Source organism: Necator americanus, chromosome X (genome assembly GCF_031761385.1).
Source record: "Necator americanus strain Aroian chromosome X, whole genome shotgun sequence".
NCBI classification, from domain to species: domain Eukaryota; kingdom Metazoa; phylum Nematoda; class Chromadorea; order Rhabditida; family Ancylostomatidae; genus Necator; species Necator americanus.
The window spans coordinates 13,261,001-13,283,368 of NC_087376.1; the positions used below are offsets into that span (position 1 = coordinate 13,261,001).

The following is a 22,368-nucleotide window of genomic DNA, read 5'->3' on the forward strand; positions in this document are numbered from 1 at the left end:
AAGGATTCAGCACGATGGACCACATTCACACTGTTTCGAAACTCATCGAGGTATCACGAGAGTACAAGGTGCCGCTCTGTCTTACCTTCATCGACATAAAGAAGACCTTCGAGTCAGTTGAGACGAAAGCGGTCGTGGAAGCCTTGGACAACCAAGGCGTCCCTACTCAGTACATAAAGGTACTTCGAGAGTTGTACAGTAACTTCACGACCGGAATTTCGCCATTCTACAAGAACATCATCATTGACGTGAAGAAGGGGGGTCCGACAGGGTTATACAATTTCACCCAAAATATTCACAGCCACCCTCGAGAACGCAATGCGAAAGTTGGAATGGGACGACATGGGAGTGAAGGTTGATGGTCGGCAGCTACACCATTTGCGCTTTGCTGATGACGTCGTACTGATAACACCTAGCATCAGCCAAGCGGAACGAATGCTGACCGAATTCGACGAAACATGTGGATGCATCGGTCTTCAGCTGAATCTACAAAAGATCTGGGTCGGGAATTGAACATGATGAACGACCTGACCCCCTTGCTGGGCAGGAGAAGACGAGCGGCTTGGGGAGCGTACAAGAGCATCAAGGATGTAGTGAAGAAGACCAGGAACACCCGGCTCCGTGCTCACCTCTTCAACACCACCGTACTTCCTGCTTTGACCTATGCTTCGGAAACCTGGGCATTTCGCAAGCAGGAAGAAAACGCGGTGAGCGTCATTGAACGCGCAATTGAGAGAGCGATGCTAGGGGTATCCCGTTTCACACAAGTGAGGGACGGGATTCGAAGTTCTCTCCTACGTCAGCGGTCGAAGATTAGAGACGCCGCCGCGTTTGCCAAGGAAAGTAAAATAAGGTGGGCCGTACACGTGATGTGCTTTAATGACAATCGTTGGACCAGAGCCGTGAGCTATTGGGTTCCCCGCGATATTAAGCGCACTATAGGAAGACCGCCGACCCGATGGTCAGATTTCTTCACGAAGTCCTTCAAAGAAAAAGGTGATGCTCTTCGTGTCCCACGCGAAAGGAGGAACCACTGCGCTACTCTGGCACGCGATCGGGACAAATGGAAGTATTACTGGCGCCCGCTCGACCAGTTCGAAGATCAACGGGATTCAATTAATCAAGGTAATTTTCCGTCTGAAGGTAAGTTTTAGGACGTTTGAAAATCCGTACATGTGATTCCGTTCATCTCTCCCTGTATCAGTGTAGATGGACGACCCCGGAACGCTGTTTCTTAAGTAACGAGGATAGTGCGGTTCGTTGGAGTTCATTTGACAGCGACCAGCAACTCAATGTTACGAGACGGACGTATGTTGCCAAATATTCCATGTTTCCCTCAGGTTTTCCCTCTGGCATGGTGCTGAACGACAGCACCTTTTTGCAAAGTATTGGAAGCTTTTGGGGCGGGTGTGGTGTAGCGGTTAGAGGTTCCGCTTCCTGCATGATCGATCGGAGGTTCGAATCCGCCCCGGTGCTCACCAAGCCGTTCATCCCTCCGGGGTCGATAAATTGGTACCAGAGTTGTCTGGGAGGATAAAACACTGACTTGACACATCGGCTAGCCACCGCAAGTCATTGTATAGGCCAGATACACGTTCGTAAACCTCAAACGATTCTGAATTGAAGTGAAAGTGGGGGCGCATCCCAAGCGGATTGATTAACGCCAGAAACTTTATCTTTAACTTTATCTTGCAAATCCTATCTGGTTTTGATAAACCTCTGGAACAGATTAGGTTAATATACCATCAACCTTTCGTGCGTTCTCAGTTTTGTTCTCTGTAATGTTTATAGTGGCCATTTTGATTCAATTCGCTCTTTTGTTGAGGACAATTGATAGACAATGTTTGTTCGCACTTCGATCCCTTGACCATTGAGTGGCCAATGGCCCATGTTTTCATGCTCACGGAATAAGTGTTATTCACTTATCACTTCATAACAGAATTCTAAACGCTTAATAAGTGCTTTATGCATGTCTAGATTCGAAATCATTTCATCATTTAATTAAAGTACGCCCGACTGCATGGAGTCCGAGGTCGATAAATTGGTATCAGACTTGTCTGGAGGATAAAAGCACTGACTTGACACATCGGCTAGCCACCGCAAGTCATTGTATGGGCCAGATACACGTTCGTAAACCTCAAACGATTCTGAATTGAAGTGAACGTGGGGGCGCATCCCAAGCGGATTGATTAACGCCAGAAACTTTATCCTTTATCCTTTATTGGAAGCTTTTGAAATATAACTGTGCAGGTTATACAGCTCGTACGTTCCCAATGTGTACACTCAAATGCGTGATTGCGCTTGATGAAAGCAGGGCCACCACGAGCAGGTAACATTCAGACTTCTATACGCGGCCCAATGGCTCTCGAGAGGTCAACTATACCGCTTCGAACGCAGCCGCTTGTGCAACTGCATCAGGTCTTAATTCGTTTCGACCCAAATTTTAACAGTCTTATCACTTTGTAATCATCTCTAAAGTACTCTTTTATTTTTGGCGCTCAACTATTTGGCTAGAGAAAATATGAAGCTGTTTTTCATAGGAGGCAGGACGTTTATGTAAGCCGAAATGCAGTTGTTATCAACCGTGTGTAAATGTTACATTATCCCGTAAAAAATTGGTTTGGTTAGGTTAAAAATCGTTATATGATCGCCCATAATTCCGTTGGTATCAACGGTCGTATCTGTTTATAGAGTAACTGTTTTTTAATAGTGAAGATAATATTATTTTTGAAGCATGAATGCCAGTGCAAAAAAGAATACGTGGATGGAGAACATCTAAGCATAAGAGAGGCCCAAGTTAACTTTGATAGCTTTTAGCCTTCTAACATAACACTTCGTATCATCTGTGTATAACTAGGAGCCGGAGCTCTTACGCCTTTACGAGTGCGGATGTCACGGAGTATCATAACACTATTCACATTTTAAAAAATGCTAAAATTCTCGGGGCTAGGAAATGGTTATTAACCGCAACGTGCACTTCCAGGCTGCGACACTCCGCTGAGTCTGTGAAGATAGCGCGCAGTTAGATAGAATGAAAAAGGTAGGTAGCAAACATGATCCTGGGGAGATGATAGTCGTTTTCGTTTTGGTCCTACGATTGATATATTCGAAATATTCTGTTTTCGTCTTTTGTAGCGCTGTCTATTTTAGCATTAAAAGCAGTGTCTAGGAAGATTCTGGAGATTGGCATTTTCCCATCATTAGGTTGAGAACAAAACATAGTTAACATAACATAACATAAACAAGTATCACGGTGAAGACGCGCAACTCATCTTTCAGAAATGTAGTGAGCAATAGGATTTTCACTCAATCTTCTTGTTGGACGTGGTTTTGCAGACTTATGGGTGTGAGTATCGATGTTTAAAATTTCTGAGTTTGTGAAAGGAGTTGATGTTTCCACCGTCATACGTGTGAACTATGTTCGCTCCCCTCCCTAGTAATGGAGAGATCTTAACCTTGAGATTTCCCCGGAACTCCATTTTTGAAGTCTTCAATAGCGGACTTGGCAAAAGCCAAGTCCGCTATTGCAGTTTTTCTCCCCGCTTTTCGTAAAATGCTGAAAACCATTGTAGAGGGACTGAAAAGGGCTTTTTTACAAATTTTATTTGTAAAAATTTATCGACGGCTATAACAAGCTCGGAAGTTCTTTAAAAATGTTTACGGCACAGTAACAAGCCGTAAATCAGGGAACCAAAAAACAAATATAAAAAACGATGACAATCCCACAGTTCCGGAGCCGATGTCGAAGGCTAAAGGACCACACACTATTACCAGTTATTTCGATGGAATTTCTGGTGGTAGTTTTCGGTGGTGATTATGCAGAATATTCGGAGCGGACTCGGCTAGTCAAATGTTTTGTGTTTAGCAGCGAGTCGAGGTCATAACCTGGTCAAACGGCGCTTTTGTGAGAGGAGATCCGTTGTTTACCTGCGGCTCGTCTGCTTCTTTTTTTAAGTCAAATATGTGTATGTAAGCATCGCTGATGGTTTGACTTTTCGAAGAATTTTCGAGCGACCAAATTAACCCACCTCTTTTGTACAGCTCTGCAAATTCCCTAGAAAATCCAACGATGGGATATTCTTTCCTTTTAAAGTCCTGTGGTTCGTTAGTGATTATATCAATACCATTTTTGTGTATTTCTTTTGAAGTTTTTCTGCAGATGATTAGTCACTGGGTAACTTAACTTGGTTTTACACGCCCTCTGCGTATTTGGGTAGTTTGGGTAAAGGAGCATCTAGATGGGCTCGCAAAATCTAAGCCTGCAGGTAGAAGTTATGGTACTATCCTCCGAATACGAGATCATTGCACTCAGAACACTAGCACTAGCACTTTCCATAGCTGCAAAAAGTCAAAAAATGAACAGAAAAGATGAGTCCCTTGTGATCAGAAACGAACTAGCCTCATACCTAGATCTATGCGGGTTTTGATCTATGGGGCTGGCCTTGTGGAAACCTTTGCGCGCTTACAGTTGTGGTACGTGATGATCTGTTACGATAGCAGATTTAGCAGAAGAGGAAAGGACTAGCCGATGTGTTGTTCTTTGAGTTTCCCTACCATTTGAATGCTTTCTGTAGGATGATGAGACGTTTGAGAGGCTGAGTCACTGATGACTTTGATTTTCTAGGCCCTGATGAAGACCACAACGGCGAAGGATTAACTATTAGGGAAGATTTGTACCAATCTTGGCTATAGCTCAAGCAAATCACTAAAAAAAAGCTACATGTCAAGAGTCAAGTACAGTTGAAATCGAGTCACAGGCACTAATTTTGGTTTGATTGTCATTTCCCAAGTCCTTACGAAGGCGAGTGAACTCTAATTGATTGGGTTAAGAAAGGTGTATATCTATTTGTTTGTGTGCTAATATTTAGGAGCATTACATCAACCCTTACTCCTCTTTTCTTCTTCGAACTAAACTTTGCCTTTTGATTTTTCTTCTGATTTGGCTCTATGGGCCATAGGAACATCCCAATTAAGGTGCTAATATATGCTGATAATGAATGATGGATCGCCTCGGGTAAAAACGTCGATATAACCGATTTATTGGTTTTTACACACCTCCAGAAATCAGTGAAAGCTTGCCAGCTGCCATTTTATACCCTGATTACGAATTTGGTGATCACGTTGAGAGAAAACATCGATTTTATCGTCTTATTGATTTCTATGCATGGTCTGGGAATTCTTATGTCAGAATGACGTCTATCCGAGCACAGCCAAAGTTGTTCCAGTTGATAGAGGGAAGAGAAGGCTGGATTGTATTTCTAGAGAGATTATGCGTTTTGAAAAGAAATGGCAATATTTTGATGGGAAACAGTCTCGAAATATGTTTCCTTCGAGTAGAAGAGAGAGCTAATGTGTATTTCTCAAGAAATCTGCCGATTTCTACGCTGTTTCTTGTGGTAGAAATGAACGGTATTACCAAGGTGTGATGAAAATGACCAAGATGTGATTTAATTCATATGGAATGTTAGTGTAACGCTGCAAACTGACTGAAACACCGCGAAACGGCCGCTCAGCCTGTTGGTCTCAATACATCCTTCCTTTTTTTCACTTGTTTGGGTTATAAATTCATTCAGACGAACTTTTGCGAATGAATAAGCAAGTTGGAAAGCAAGACATGTCTATGCTAGTATAAAAGGCTGACCTCGCACGTTCCAGTTTGACTAACCACTTTTAAGTATCACCCCACGAATCTGAGGTGGTACGGATTTCAGGTGGAGTATTCGTATACGGGATCGTAGATCATGGAGAAGTGGGTGATTCCGTCCATCTCTTGCTAATTGGCGTAAAAAAACGGCCCGGAAGATGCGGTGCGTGCACAAAGCTGGCGCGCCCCAATCGAACTCGTTGTAGAAGATAGCGCGCCAGATCGCTCGAAGTCGTATCGCCCGGGCCGTTTCTTACGGCAGTTAAGAAGAAATGGACGGAATCACCTTTCCCTCCACAATCTACTATCCCGTATGCGAATACTCCACATGAAATCCGTGCCATCTCAGACTCGTGGAGTGATGCCTTTAAGTTTTTATGCAGAGCGGTTCGTTCGAATGGTGCTATATTCTATGTTCGTTTGTGCAATAGCGTTTTGTGACTTGTCTTTGTCCACCTTTTTTGATTGTGATTTATTTCGCTAAACGTTCCAGGTAGTATTTTTCATGATGTCGTGCAAAGCGAAGGTGGATCACTGGATACTCACGATGATCTTCAGCTAGGAGCTGCAGCAAATAACCTTGGTTTGTTTACGTAATTAGCTACAGTCTGTTCTCAAGAATTCAGTACCTTAGGTGGTGTCGGCGATGCACAAGAAAGCTTCACGTTGGAGCCATTAGAAGCAGGTGCTCTCGATCGTCAGCAGGAGCGGAGAAGAAGAAGGCGTCGTCTAATTATTGACGATCAGAAAAATATTAGTGGTGATGAAATGAAGGCCAATATGGCAGACTATTCGTAAGTGCCTCATCTCGAAAAGCCTCTTATTAATCGACAAGTGTTTTGGCTTTATAAGTGCTGATCCTTTCAAGAGACACGCTGCAGTCGCTCGATCTTGCACCACCTACTCGTCGACTTATGCGCATGAAGGAATCTGGGACAGTAGAAAAGTTATTTCATCTTCCAGGCTGTGTTTTCATGAAGGCTAAACCTCTTGTTCGGGTAGGAAGAATCTAACAATTCACTTTTCTTTTTTCCTGTACTATAATTTAAAATTTGTCCCGCAACTTTCAACCAAACCCTAATCAGCTGGCCTTTGAGGATCTGACTTGACTGGGTTATGTTGAGCTACACTGTGCGCTAGAATACATAGCTCCTTTCAAATCGTCTAAAATTTGCTAGTTCCAATAAATGTTAGGCTCGTGAACATTTACTATCAAACTGCTCCTCTCGTTGTTTCTAGGGATTCAGAACTTGTAATTTTTGTACCTATAATTACTTATAATTAGAAGTTACTTTTCATTTGTCTGCTACGAGGCAGAGATAAATCTTGAACGACAAAAGCTATATTCGGGGGCCTACTTTTTTCACACTCTGGACTGTTTGAACAGTTGATTGAATGCGCGTTTGTCTCCTTATCCCGTCTATTTCTACTAATTTCAGCTGTATCAGTCTCATTTGGTGATGAGAGCTCGTGTGGAGGAAGATATCTTGAAAGCGGACGAGATAAGAAGAGAGATGGACATGTCTGAGACCATTGATGATGACATACCATATAACATCGTGAGTTGGAAGTCAAGTCACAGTCATAATTACTGCACACTTCGAAGATACTGGGACAAGAAGGCGATCCAGAGATACGCTTTTCCTTCCCAAAACTGATTGGAATCTCCAAGTAGGAGTAAACAGGAAATTGTCACGAACCTTTTGGTATTTCTTTCTCCCGCAAATTTGAGATTCCTGTGATCTTAAAAAAATAATTGGATGAAGGTAATACACGAGCTTATGTCCTTAGCTGGCATGAAACCTACTAGCCTCCTGCTATTGTAAATAGTCAGCAGAAGGTACAGAAATTGTTTTTTTTTTTGTTGTTGTAAAAATGACTAAAATTATCTCCAGTTTGGCCACTTGACAATTATAGCTACTGTCATACATTTTAAATCCTGAAAGCATGCCTTGTAGAGAAGGGAGAGTTCCAAAAAAGTACCGAGTCGCAAGGCTTAGATACGTAAGGTAGGAGGAGATTGGCGGCTGTCTAAAAATTGGATTAAGTAATGGAATAGAGCAAAACTGTAGGCATGACATTGAAAAACCCGAGTGCATTCCTATATAAACTTGTAATTTGAATTGTTTTTGAGAACGAATAATTCGCTAAGTGATTTTCTTAGTAGCTTATGTACAGCTTGGAATACGTGCTGTTTTATCAATTTCCTACGTTTCATTTCTGTAAATTATTGAAGGTAATAAAAATCTCAGAATTAAGGGAAGGGCTGTTCCAAAATGTTCTGAACGATGTATTTACAATTATGCTGAAGATTTTAACCACTTTTTGAGGAATGAGCGGTGATCAGCAGAGCGCTTTCTTGTTCCATAGCGATTTGTCAGGATTTGTCATTGACGACGTTGCTGAAGTTCTGAAGGTAGTTAAGGCCAAGAATTTGACAAAATCATATCCTCAAAGAGTTTTTGAAGCCAGGTGGTAGTGCCCTTCCTACTTGCAAAAACTAGTTCCAACCATTACAAGAATACTGATGGTTACCATCAAGAACGAAGGAAATACAATAACACCAACTTGTGTCCCAAAATCTGTTCTTGGTGGATTAGTCCAAGTTACTGGCGGTGTGGTATTTCGGTGCGGTATACTTAAGCAGAGGAAAAGTTCTGCACAGAAATCTGCCAACATTTGGAAGACCTAGATTGCTTAATCTTCTTTTTTACAGCGAAATTTGAAGTAAATATATTGAAAAACAGAAAAAGAAGGGAGAAACAACTGAACCTACTGCGAACAAAGCCATTGCGATCGAAATAAGAAAGCATCACCAATCCTGTCGTTGAAGTAGTTGGACTTGCTCGTTTTTCCGATGCGTTGAATTAGACCACATTAGATTGCGATGGTTGGTAGTCGTATTGACGGCAGCGTATCACAAAATTATCAGCATTGTGATCTCTGCGCGAGTAGGTAAAGATGGGGATGTAGTTCGTGATTATGAGTGGGATTACGCCCAACTTCCTCTCCTCGTAATTCCAGATGAGCGTGCTCCCTTTTCTTACTGTGTATTTTCGGCTCTCCAACGATCTAGTTATGCGATAAAACGAGTCCAAAGTTCGCGATCCTACTAATATGACTGAAGTAAGCATCAAAAGCTATAGAACTGCACAACCACCTCTATCTATTTGTTTAGAGATCTCAACATCGAGAGTTTTGCTTTCGCTGGATATAAACGCGAATCGTCCGGGTACAAACTGGGAACATACTTCATGTCAGATGTAACGTTGAAGATTATGTGTTTTCCTTTTTCGTTAAGGGAAAATATTTACTCAAACGTCGAGATTAGTTCTTACAAATTACCACTACCTAATTCCTACGAAAACTCAAAACCAAAGATTGTGTCTTTGCATTGTCTTTGAGAAAGACGAACAGCAGAGATAGACAACAGTGGCAGACATATTGTTGTCGACGAGTGCCACAATGTTTGCTGTTCTCGTGGCTATGATAACAAATGGTGGAAAGAAAGGCGCTTTATGAAATTTTTTATGTAGTGGAACAGCACTTAAGATCTTACATAGCTGTATACACATTTGTTAACCTCTAAATCACTGTGAACAATAATCCCTGTTGCTAACTAGCCTTTCTTCTAACATCTGAATATTCCTAAAGGGTTCAACGTCAGCTTAATGAGATAGAAAAATGCTCAGAAAAGCGGCTGTAACATAAAGTAAGGTGATAAGAATGTAAAAAAAGCTTGGACAAGAACAGAAGAGCTGTTTTTCGAAGGTTCCACTGCCTACACCACATATTAAATCTCCTTACCTTCATTGAGTAGATAAACCTTTTCCAATTTTTTTGGGATCATATTAGAATTATGATATCAAAAGGTATAGGTAGTGGCGGAGTAAGTATGAAATTTTTAGATGCTATGCTTTACGAAATTGATTATTGCGAGCCATCTACGATTGACAGGGTAAGGGCGTAGTTAACGTCTATAGTCGTTTCCACACTCATTTCCTCTTAGTAATCCAGGTAAGTCGTGTGAAGCACGGGTAGTGGAAATATGGCTGTCTTCAACGTGTACGCGATTATGTAAGAAGCAAAACTTCTGCTGCTTCTTATTTGAATTACTTAAGTTGGATTGTTAACGTTGGATGACGATGGAGTTACTCGCGTTCTATCGCGTAATTGTTACGTTTTAGGGAGGGCCGGTGCACCCACGGCTGTTTCTCGCTTTTTTCTTCTGAATTGATAGGCGGAATAGAAGATGATAACGCTCACGTCGTGAACTACGCCTATTCGTGGGAGATTCCAGCACCGTCAATTTCGTGACATGGTGCCTTTGAACTTCATAGGTGATAGAAGCGGCTCATGGCGAATTCCGAGGAGCAGAAATGACGTGAAACGTTGTTCAAATCTGCAGATCATTGCTGACTGAGGACCGACGTAACTCTCAAACGGATGGGGTAGTTTGCATCATGCATCCGAGAGTGAGAGTTCTGCCATTACTTGGAATTTACCGAAACTGCAGAACCGCACAGCCGTTCGGCCAGTTAAATTTGTAAAGATAATTGAAATAATCGAGTTTCTGCAAAACGATCACTTTTTGTTTGTCTCGTCTTTGAAGCAATCTACTTTCCTTGAGATGATGGTTTCTCTAAAGTTTTTCTTTTCCTTCCAGTTCTTGTTCGAACAATTTCTCCTTCAGTAAATGCAGGAAGTATTTAAGGCAGTTGACTTTAGTCCAAGTATCTTTGGAGACTGTGTGTAGAGTGCATGACCGTTATGTTCAAGAGCCTCATATCTCTCATTATCCATTATTTGTTTTATTACAAGTGAAGACAGAGTGGCATGAAAAGGACTATCCCTTTGATAAGTGAATCGGATAACAACCGCGTTCTGCTTGTTGCACGTCTCTGGCTCTTTGGTACTACACTCAGCCCGGTTTGAGAATAAATGGTTTTCTTCTCATTGCGATGCTGCTGATCCATTAAAATTAAGCGTTTAAAAACCACATTTAATCCCAGAATACTGCAATTCTACTTCCTTATACTCATGAGGCTCTTCTTTACAGAGCCTTCCAATCAAAATCACAGTGAATATATCTGCAATGTCCTCTCCGAATTTTTGCAAATTACATTCATTTCTACTCTGAATTTCTGAGTTAAGTTTGCGGGTTGAGATATTGAGTTGATTAATATCACTATATCACTATATATTTATATCACTAATAATATGATTTTTCGACGGCCTTTAGGCGCACTTTTTTTACGAAAAGGTGGATTTTAGAGGAGATACATTGAAATCCTACCAGAAAGTATATTTCAAATATAGGAACTTTTGTTCTCTCTAATTTTAGAAGATGAAGAAAGGATATCGCATTATTCATGTTGTGACCCAGTAGTTGGATGACAAGGGCCTTTCTAGTAAGTGAGAAGAATGCTATTTGCTTTCCTTTTAGTATAACAAAAAATTCATCTTATCTTATCAGGGGCGGGTGTGGTGTAGCGGTTAGAGGTTCCGCTTCCTGCACGATCGATCGGAGGTTCGAACCCGCCCTAGTGCTCACCAAGCCGTTCATCCCTCCGGGGTCGATAAATTGGTACCAGAGTTGTCTGGGAGGATAAAAGCACTGACTTGACACATCGGCTAGCCACCGCAAGTCATTGTATAGGCCAGATACACGTTCGTAAACCTCAAACGATTCTGAATTGAAGTGAAAGTGGGGGCGCATCCCAAGCGGATTGATTAACGCCAGAAACTTTATCTTTAACTTTATCTTGCAAATCCTATCTGGTTTTGATAAACCTCTGGAACAGATTAGGTTAATATACCATCAACCTTTCGTGCGTTCTCAGTTTTGTTCTCTGTAATGTTTATAGTGGCCATTTTGATTCAATTCGCTCTTTTGTTGAGGACAATTGATAGACAATGTTTGTTCGCACTTCGATCCCTTGACCATTGAGTGGCCAATGGCCCGTTTTCATGCTCACAGAATAAGTGCTATTCACTTATCACTTCATAACAGAATTCTAAACGCTTAATAAGTGCTTTATGCATGTCTAGATTCGAAATCATTTCATCATTTAATTAAAGTACGCCCGGCTGCATGGAATAAGTCTTTGTTTGTGCTTCTTCCTTCTTGCGACCTAACCGTTGTTGCTGACACTTCCTTTCACGCGGAACAATGGCTTGTTTACTAATGTTAACAGAATACCTTAACGAATGGTGTTATTTGTGAATAGTTGGATTGTTCGTGACAAGCGAGCAGACAGCTTCGCTATATGATCTTGAACGATGAGGACGTTGTGGTTTTTTTTAAACCAATATCAGGTTCTTGTTAGATAGAAAGTAGTTTACTTTTGAGCTTGTTTTTTGATCATTCTGATAACTGTTGTTGCCGTAAGAGTGAGCAGCATTGGTTCTGCAGCACACATGCTAACTTTCCGCTCTGATAACTTCTTTTCCAGTACTTCTAAAATTAGCTGTTAATTCTTTAAGTTCCGGCAGAAGTCTGTGAGAAATTGTCGAATGCTGTCAAACTTTTCGAGTTTATTTCGCGTGTTCCTATAAGCAGACCTTCTCACCATGGAAGACAGAAACTTTGGAGTTCCACGCATACATGTTCTAGACAGTCATTCCTACGAATACTACTATTTTGTGCTAAAGACTCAATTTCTTAATTGGATATTTGGAAATGTTTACAAAGTCTAGTGTATAGTTAGTTATAGGGACATTGGTTTGACACAGGTTACTGTTTCATGATATCATAGTCTTTTCTTCAAATTCTAAGCAAGGATTTTTTTTAGACGTGCATAATTAGGTTTTGTGCCCCATACCCATACTGCTTTTTTATACTTGCTCATGGTTCGAATTATTATTATTATTATTATTATTATTATTATTATTATTATTATTATTATTATTATTATTATTATTATTATTATTATTATTATTATTATTATTATTATTATTATTATTATTATTATTATTATTATTACTATTATTATTATTATTATTTTTTTTTTTTTTTTTTTTTTTTTTTTTTTTTTTTTTTTTTTTTATACTATTACTATTACTATTACTATTACTATTACTATTACTACTATTACTATTACTATTACTATTACTATTATTATTATTATTATTGATCCAACTTGTCGGTTGATAAGGCCGATTGGAAGGGAAGGCTGGTGTACAAGTGAGTTGTTATTTCCTTGAGATGAAACCTAAACTGAAGTTAGTTTTGCCACTGAAATGAACTTAGGTGAAAACTTTATATGTGTATTCATCCGATATCATTGGAGGTACAGTTTTTTAAGCAATGTAATGATAATTCCTCATTAACGAAACCTTCGCATATCTCGCCTTTATGCATCCATTATTCAATTTTTTTGGTGGTGATGCTCTAGCTTTTGTGTTGGATTTGTTACTAGCACTTAATGGTTGCGTGATTCACCGGTGTTTTCAAATGTGCTCTCCTACAATTTTGATAGGTTTCGGCAATTTTTCTTTAATTTCTAGAATCTGTCGTCGAGATACTGTCACATGTGCGAACAAGAAAATACATCTACTATTTCTAAGACTTTACTTCCCTGAGCTAATATCTTCAATAGTAAAAGCAAGCTGATCCTCTGCAACTACATATGTGAAAATGATCATTGTTTTCAGAATGGTAAAGCACAAAAAAAAACAAAGAGCTCGTTAAGTACAATTGCTTTGTCATCGTATTCCCATTTTGTCTTGGGATATATTTGATGTTAATCTTGTGTGTTCCCATTTTCATTATCTTCAGACTCTGCTACTAAAAAAATTCCGTTCCCTTATCTAATCACTACTCTGTTGCACGGTGAAGTGAAAACTTTGATATGAGTGGTAGTTTTCTTCGGTGAAATGAAAAAGTGTAAAAGCTTGAGTTTTAGTTGGTCATGCAAAGCTATTTTTTTCAACTCATATTAACCCACGCATTTTAATCTATGTGTAGCGGACTCTCTTTTCTTGTATGATAACTTACTTTTTCCTGCTTCAGTGAAAGAAGCCATTTTATGTACAACACTGGGATAGAAAAAAAGAGAGTATGCAGAGTCGAAAATGAAAGAGAAATCAATCAATAATATACGGTCTGTCGTTGTTCCTCCCATAGTTTTCCACGTCTTACGAGCATGGTTGAATATGTTTTCCGATATCCCATGTAGCTTTCAGAGTGATTTTTCATTCGTTGTTGTTTTTTTCGTGTTCTTCTTTGTTTTCGTTTTGAGTTTTCTTCTATTTCTTCATCTCTTATTCAATATTTAACATACGCTGCACAATTTACAAGAACAGCTTTGATAGCTTTATCATCTCGATCATATGCAGAGAGTCGAAAATGAGAGAGATGTCGAAAATGCTTTGTTATCCAATTTTCATTCCATTTTGATGCAAAAGTGAAAAAAAAAACAGAAACAAATGTAATAATGAACAAACTAAACAAAAAACAAACAGCTTGTAGACCAAAAAATTACCTGAACTAGCACAAAACATTCTGCAAATATGTCTAAGTGCATTTTTTAACTTGGAACAAAAAAAGCAGTCACGATTCCTCAACTCATTATTTCGTGTTTACTCCTAGAAATAGTCTGTTTATTACCTAATCACCCTGCAATTGAATGCATCACCGGTTGCCTTGTGTTCGTAGTTTTATTCGTTCATTTCCTCGATATCTGTTGATGTCTAGGCAGTGTTCGTTTTTTGCTTGCAGCAGTGTTGTGTTATTAGTTGTTATAATTTTCGGTTCTAGTCATTAGAAAAGCCCATTATTCCTACTTTGAAATACAGTTCTATTCTTTGATTAGTGTAGTAGTATCCTATCTGCATCAATGCAAAAGTTAGTGTTAATACGAAGAAGACCAGATTTAGAATAGAATAGGTATAGAAAGAATCTCCGATTTTGTAAGTGTATGTTGCTTGTGTATCCGAGTCGAAAAGGTAAGAGATAATGTTCAACAAGGTGAGGTTAGAATAAGAATGAGTCTCTCTAGATCGTATTACTTCTGTCTCAATCAATTTGATTGCATTCTAAAACTGTTAGAGAGGGCACATCCTTGATTGATCTTCACCGAAGTCATCGAATATTCCGGACTAACCATTTCGGAAATTCTCAGGTGATTGCTTCGTAGCTTGTGTAAACCAAAAACTAGAAATTTTATTATTCGCTTTCTGTTCAAGCACTAAATCAGGTGATATGAACTTGAACAAATCTTTGACTTTTTTACCTTGGAATTGTTTGGACTCTTGTTTCTATTGTCACATCGGCTGCAACAAAAAAGATACGAAAGACGCATGAGGTATTTGCAACTGCGAACGCCAGGAACACAACTAAAAAGCGTAGAGAAGTTGTAATTTACCTGTGAGCTCTTTGTCTTTCATATATAATTGTGGTTTTCGAGACACAAGCTCTCTTGAAGTGTGAAGACGTGAGAGCTGCACAAGCGGCGAGGACCATCTGTGTGTGGCGCAATCTCATTACATTAGCACATATGGAAACATCTTCCGCATGATGCATTCACAATGCTCTCGGATCTGAAGTATTTAGTAGAGCGAATATGGTTACTGTTGGTCTCGTTGGTTGTGATCTTTTTATTGCGCAAATTTTGATGCGTACTAGAACTAGTATATATAACTCTTACTATTTGCCGATATGTTGGCTGTTGAAGACCTAGTTTTCCTTATATCAAAAACAATGGTATCTGCTACTTCATTTTTCTTTGCAGCTACAGAAGATTTATTGATTTCTAAATTATAATGGTCACCGTTGCGTATGAGTCAAGTTTTGAATGCTAACAAGAATAACGGAGTTCAGGTGCCCATGTATTTTTCAATATCGTAAAGACAGCATACCATGAATCTGACGTGGTGTGAATTCTCATGGAAAGCTCCTATGCAGGGTCGTAGATTGCGGGGAACCACCTGATTCCGCTCATCTCTCCGTGATCCTTGTAACGGCATAAGAATCGCTTTAGTTCCTATCAGGTGCGTTAGAAGAATGTATACGTTCCACTCTCCTCAACAGTCTATTCATTACTTAACTTGAATAAGCGGATGAAGAGACCTTATTAATCCTCGAAGACTCGCTCGTTGATGCTGCGCGTGCACAAGGGTGGCGCGTTGCAATGCAATCCGTCGTTAAAAAAAAGGTGGTGTCCGGGCCGTTTTTTACAGCGACTACGGAGAGACGATCAGAACCACCTGGTTTTCCACAATCTATGAGCCCGTATGGAAGCTTTCCTTGGGAAATCTATACCATGTCAAATGAGTGATATGCTACCTTTAAATTATTTTAAGAATAGTCCCAAAATCGTTTGATTTATGAGTATGTTACTGTGGAGTTTGTGATGATTTGACTGGTTGTCGTGGACGTGCTTTAGATATTTAGAGTTGTTGTGCGCGTAACCGTTCAACAGGTAAAGGCTTTAAAATTATGCGCGTTCCCACCAGCTCTCTGCCTCTCAACTTGAAAATCCTTCACCATCCTGGTTTTAAAGGAATGTCTTCTTGTGCACCTTATTTACTTAAATCTTGTAGCAGAAAGAATAGAATACTTTTCTATCATATACTACGAAATAAACTGAAATTTCGAATGAGATCTGTCGAGTAGCACAGCTTTCAATACTATCTTTGAAGGATCTCCCTTTTAGTGATATTTTCTATTTAGGCTTGCATGAAACGACCTTAACATCAACATTACGTCAACGAGTTCCATAAACAATTGCGCATCGCAATTTTTTTGGCCATAGTTCGAAGAAGACGCTACATTAATCTACTCCATGCAGGTCTTACTCCAATTCAGTTGCTGTCGGTTTTACGTGCACTACTGGAGTCAGCTTCTCACTATAGGTTGCTTACTATTTATAAAAGGAAGCATTTACGAAAAGGTTGTGGTTGTTGAAGGAAAGTAGTGATTGTTCCACTCTCACTTTGTGCCAGTTGCGTGTCTTTCCACTAGACAGACGTTTGCAACACGTAATTACCGTACACCCATCGCTGTGGTGATTAGGGATTATAAGCGCGAATTGGCGGTCGCTCGTGCAGAAGCTAATTGGATATTCTGACTCTAGTACTGAGATTCTGGGAAATATTGTAAATGTATGTCTTGGGAACAAGGCTTTATCCGGGCCTAAGGAACACGATAGTTTTTGGCAAAACAAAGTAGTGTATGTAATCATATTTTGTTCAATGCTATTTTTTTAAAAATGAAGTTTAATTTTTAATCGTCAGTTACACTTTAACAAGGTTTGTGCTTTTGAAGGAGTACGAAAGCCTCGTTCTCTTCGTCGCCGCCACATTAGCACCGCTATAGTTATTCATCCGCTCAACGCGATCGGAACTTAGACTTCATATGTAATTGGCTACCTCTCAAAAGTGAAGATGCACTCATTCGGCGGCGTGGTTACGTTTTCATCATTAACTGGTTTTCTATGCAGAAAAACCTCTAATATTTCTGATGATTTTGTTATGGTATCGTTTTGTAGAGAGGATTCAACTCGGACAGCATCCAATTTTTTTTTTCAAAAGGTTCGTATTCAGGAGCCTTGGAGATCGCAACCAATGTAAGGTTCAGTTATAAGTTAACAGAAACTTCAACTATTCAAAAAGTGACCCGTTTCGCAAGAATAGCAGTTCACAGGTTTGACACAAATGAATCGCATTATCAAACTGCATGCCTTGAACTCTGTTGGTCGTTTTCTCACCTCTTCTATGACCAGATTGTGTGCCCATGAAAACAATTCAGCACATAGGACTGTCTTTAAAAAAGTATTATAGTTTGGTGCATAGAAAGTGAGGCATGTCCACTGGCAGTTGCAATGAATGTTGCAAAATTTTTCGGTTGGCAGAAATAGCTGCTTACAAATAGTTTTTTTTTTTTTTGTGGCATCGTCTAACGCTATCTGAGTTCATATACCAATAATTCTTCTCTATGGTTCGCGTCAAATACGAAGAAGTACGCAGTGTACCTGTATTTCTGATTCTAGTTTACTTACACCACAGGTAAACTGAGAATACGCGATTAGTTTTATTAGTAGTCTTCTTCTGTTCTGCATTCAGCTACCTGATTTCTAGTTGTCTAACAATCCAAATATTTCAATTAGTGTACTCTTACGTCCCTATAGTTGAGTACTGGGATATCGGCGATACTCTTCGAGTCCTTGGCGCGCGATTGTCTTTGGACTCTGCAACACAGACGAGGTCACGATTACCGTAGTGAGAAACAAGGTGGTTGATCGCACTTGCTATGCTTGTTTTTGCAAGTTGACTTATCGTATGCGCGTGTGCTATGTGCTTGTTTACGGATAGACGTTGAAGCGATCGTGTTAATGATGTTAGTGGCAGAACTAACCCGAATGACAAACGAACGTATATGTAGATACAGAGACACAGGTTAAGACTCAAACGAATAGTACACAAAGACAAATTCTCTGCACCTGGAAAACGGCAGCCCCTTATTCACACTGTCAAATCCTTCTTGATAAGTACTGTTTGTCGGTATTCTTGAACAGCCGACCTTGCTGCTTAGGAAATAATTTCATATCAACATCGAGAATTTGACATTTCGTCGTACTGACTGCTCTTTTTGTTTTGTTTTTTTTTTTGTGTTGTTTGCAGCCGCAAGACTTATGTGACTAACGCTGGGTAGTGTTGATAGTTTGGTGTTTTAGGAGTCAGTTTATGGCGATGATTATGAAGACATTGGTCCAGTCCAGTTCGAACCTCTTGGTGCCGAATCACCTACACCAATGGTCGCCGATTTGCAAATCCCTCTGGAAGAATCCCAGGTTAAATACGCCGAAGAATATTATCCACTTAGTGAGAAGAGGAGACGGAAATCTGAGGTATGTATAGTAATTTTAACGAAATAAATACTACATTTGTCTCCATTATTATTTTGCGGCTTGTCATTCCGTCTAGATGTCGGTATATCGTGTGAGCCTAGAAAAAGGAAGAAGGAACTAGATGGAACGGATACTTGCGCAAGGACAGTTACATGAAGCGACCCTGCGCGGACGAGGCGGCATACGTCTTGTTCAAGATAAACAAACGCTTCGCGATTGTGTTTTGCAGGCCCAGGTTTATTAGACAGCATGTCAGTAGCTACAACGCTAGAAGTCCCTTAAAGCTCAAGTTTGTTAGAGCCTATGACTACTGTACCCAACGAAGGATAAATGGATTAGACGCCTGGCGTTGATTAATCAATTGGAATGCGCAAAGGCGCTCGACTTCAATTCATAATCGTTTGAGCTTTATGAGTTGATGTGCAGATTATGCAGGAGACAAGACTTGGTTGGGGTAGGGCGGATTGGTGCCATCAAGCGTGCCGCAGATCCTGTTACCACTCCGCTACACCCGCTGCAGTACCTAATTCATGCTGTCATCTAGAAAAGCAAATGATCATAGTGTGAACATCTTTTTAACCTGGGTTGTTTAGTTATGCTTTTTTTTCAATTTTTCCTTTAGAGGTGAAGTATTGTTTACGACATGTAGAATGTTTACAGTTAAAATCAAAGTAGTATTCTTTTTTGGAACTATTTGAAACATAAAATAGTTTCCTTCTAGAGGAACCATTAGCAGCAATATTGATTGTTCGGGTTTGAAAAGAGAAAGTGAGAAAAACAAATATGGGAGCATGACAACCGGTTATGCATGGCATATTCTTTCGAACAGATTCCAGATTTTTCTTACGGTGGTCTCTTTTTGGTGTCTTCGTGTTATTATGTTGGATTTATGTCATATTCTCTTCATTTGTAATGGCGTTTGGAGGGCTGTGAAGTCTTTATCATCACAGATGCTAGAAGTTGCAGGTTCGAATTGCTGAGGAAGAAGATGCTGTAGAAGGCGATGAAGATCATCGTTGGTCGAAGCGTACCCAGAACGTGCTAAATATCATTGGGGTAAAGCTTCGTTTAACAGACGAAACTCAGGTGATTTTCTTTTCTTCTCTTCAAGATACACATGCCATTTTTTTTTTCGTATTTGGCGCTTGACCTCGTCATTATGATTAATGCCGCTTATGAGGTTTTATGAGCTCTTCACTGTGTGAGCCATTAGCTTTTAGCATCCTCGGGTTATATGGATAACGCTTCTTCAGACCGGATCACTCATTGCTCTTGGAGTCTCTTTCAATTTTGTTTCTATGATATGACTACAAACGTAGCAGCATGCAACAAAATTCAGCAGTACACTTATATGGGCTTTCGTTCCCCTTGTTCATCAAACAGCTGCTTATTTTGTATCACTTACACATTGGTTCAAAATCAAGTAGATAAATGAGAAGTAATTCTGTTTTACAGATTATAGTCGTTTTTATGATTTGAAATAGTAGTGTTTTGTCTAAAAAATAAATTCACTGCGCAGAAGACTTGCAGGAAGTAGCGTTTGCTAATTTTCTTTTAGTTTTACTGGAATACCGCAATAGATGAAGAATCTAAGAAGAACCTACAGGGTGCGGAGAAAGTATTGATAGTAAAATCAACCTCTACTGCAACCCGATAGATACAATTATCACAATATTTTTTGTTGAGTAAGATTGAAGGCATCACCCCACGAATCTGAGGTGGTACGGATTTCAGGTGGAGTATTCGTACGGGACCGTAGATTATGGATTTCTTCCTAATTGCCCGGACGATACGACTTCGAGCGATCTGGCGCGCTATCTTCTACAACGAGTTCGATTGGAGCGCGCCAGCCGCGTGCACACGTCGCATCTTCCGGGCTGTTTTTTACGCCAATTAGCAAGAAATGGACGGAATTACCCACTTCTCCGTAATCTACGATAATCCGTATACGAATACTCCACCTGAAATCTGTACTACCTCAGATTCGTGGGGTGATGCCTTTAACACCTAAGTTAAAATCGATCTTCTATCATTCATTTTCGACTCAGTCTCCTTTTGCCTTGATACACTTGTGGGGAAGGGATCCACGGTGCGCCGCAGGTAGTTCGCATCGAGATCGTACTCTTTTATTTTTATTTTATTTTATTTATTTATTTTTTATTTTTTGCTTCCGTCAATGCTGGAGACTTGTAAATTTTGTAGCTCTTGATGATCAGCTTCTCAAGGACGATAGTTCGAACTGATCGTTCAGCAATTCCAATTTCTTTAGCCATCTTTCTCATTGACCGCTGCCAGAAAGAGCATGATCAACTTTCTCTCCAGTGGTTTTGAAATGTCTGATTAATTGGTACACTTTTGTTAGTGGAACTGCAAGTGCTCGGGCAATCTTCTTCGGCTTCATTCCGGCACGATGAAGGTCCAAAAATAGAACTCTGCTTTGGATTAGCAGCAATGATTATTACCTGTAACCCAAGAAATACTGAAAATACAATATTTAGACTGTAGGAAGGAAGTGTACACAAAAAAATAATTCTACACCATTTAAAAAACGCAAAAAAAAACATTAAGAAAAAAATTATCAATATTTTTCCCGCATCCTGTATTTCCAACTTTCCACACTCACCGCTTAGCTCAGTGAAAATGAGATTGAGAGATTCGTGTCAGTGTATTCATTTTGGATCATACCTTCATAATTAATTCTTTTTGGTCTTCCTAGCTGTATTTACTATGTACACTGTGCATTTATGGTTTGGAAGTGAAAAATGCATACGTCTGCTTTCGTTCATCGTTAGAATTCTTTTTGTCAGGTCAGCGTCTCCCTTTTGCTACTTACCACTCAAACCTCTGTTGGAAATTGCACTGCTGTACGCATTTCGACTATCAGTTTTATCGTACGAGATATGCCACCTTAAAGGCATCACCCCACGAATCTGAGGTGTACAGATTTTAGATGCAGTATTCGTATACGGGATGGGAGACTATGGAGAGGGGGGTGATTCCTTCCATTTCTTCCTAATTGCCGTAAAAAACGCCCGGAAGATGCGGCGCCGCACAAGGCTGGCGCGCTCCAGTCGAACACCCTGTAGAAAATTGTGCGCCAGAACGCCTGAAGCCGCATCTTCCGGCCCGGTTTTCACGGCAATTAAGAATAGACGGAATCACCCTTCACCCTCTACGAATCACCTCTGATTCGTAGAGTTCTGCCTTCAAATCGATAGAACAAAGTCGGACTATTAGGGCCTATCCAGAAAGTTAGTGCATTTTCGCACGTGCCATTTATGTTAATGAGTCTTTGTCTGTGCTTGATTATTCGACATTCCGCAGATACGGTATAAATGAATCCTAGAAGCCCATGTTACCAACAAATGCGAAATGATTGCTAACGAGTGCATGTATACGTGATACGTTCGATGTGCATAGAAAAGAAGGCGATAGCGGATGTCAGTTGTGGCGTCATGCTAGAACGCCGATGATGGATGGTATATCCTACGCCAAACTGCTGCTTCTAGCGCTGAAAATATGTTGTTACTTCGACTGACAAATTGTCGTATAAAGAAGTACTTGATCTGTTCGATTAAAATAACTACTTAGAACTGATTTGAATACGTCACTAGATGATGAGTGGTACTAATGGAAGGGTTGAACTACTTGCCACTGACTTCACATCTGAATGATGATATTGATATGGACATGTTTCAGATTGTTCTCAGTGACCTTCTTACGAAAGGATCTACTAGAAAGACTGCAGCCCAGAAGTTTTACACACTACTAGTGTTGAAGAAATCTCAGGCAATCAGCGTGGAACAGCGGGAACCCTATGGAGAAATTTTCATATCCGCTGGACCCAATATCGCTCAAACATTGGCAAAATGA

The 22,368-nt window shown here is 40.0% G+C and overlaps 1 protein-coding gene across 3 annotated transcripts; it reads left to right on the plus strand.

Annotated features, from left to right (window-relative positions):
• Positions 1-14: 14 nt before the first annotated feature.
• On the plus strand, positions 15-22,368 carry RB195_022851 (uncharacterized protein; the record flags this gene model as incomplete). 3 transcript variants are annotated; one of them, XM_064210091.1, is made up of 9 exons in its annotated part: positions 15-354; positions 481-1,125; positions 6,138-6,227; positions 6,279-6,438; positions 6,513-6,642; positions 7,084-7,203; positions 18,322-18,495; positions 19,462-19,581; positions 22,195-22,368. In XM_064210091.1, 9 exons carry the CDS (start codon positions 15-17, stop codon positions 22,366-22,368), a joined length of 1,953 nt encoding a protein of 650 aa, XP_064065972.1. The 3 variants fall into 3 exon arrangements, with proteins under 3 accessions (XP_064065972.1, XP_064065973.1, XP_064065974.1); XM_064210093.1 differs by lacking the exon at positions 15-354 and having other exon boundaries at positions 465-1,143; XM_064210092.1 differs by lacking the exons at positions 481-1,125; positions 6,138-6,227; positions 6,279-6,438; ... (3 more) ...; positions 19,462-19,581; positions 22,195-22,368 and having other exon boundaries at positions 15-359.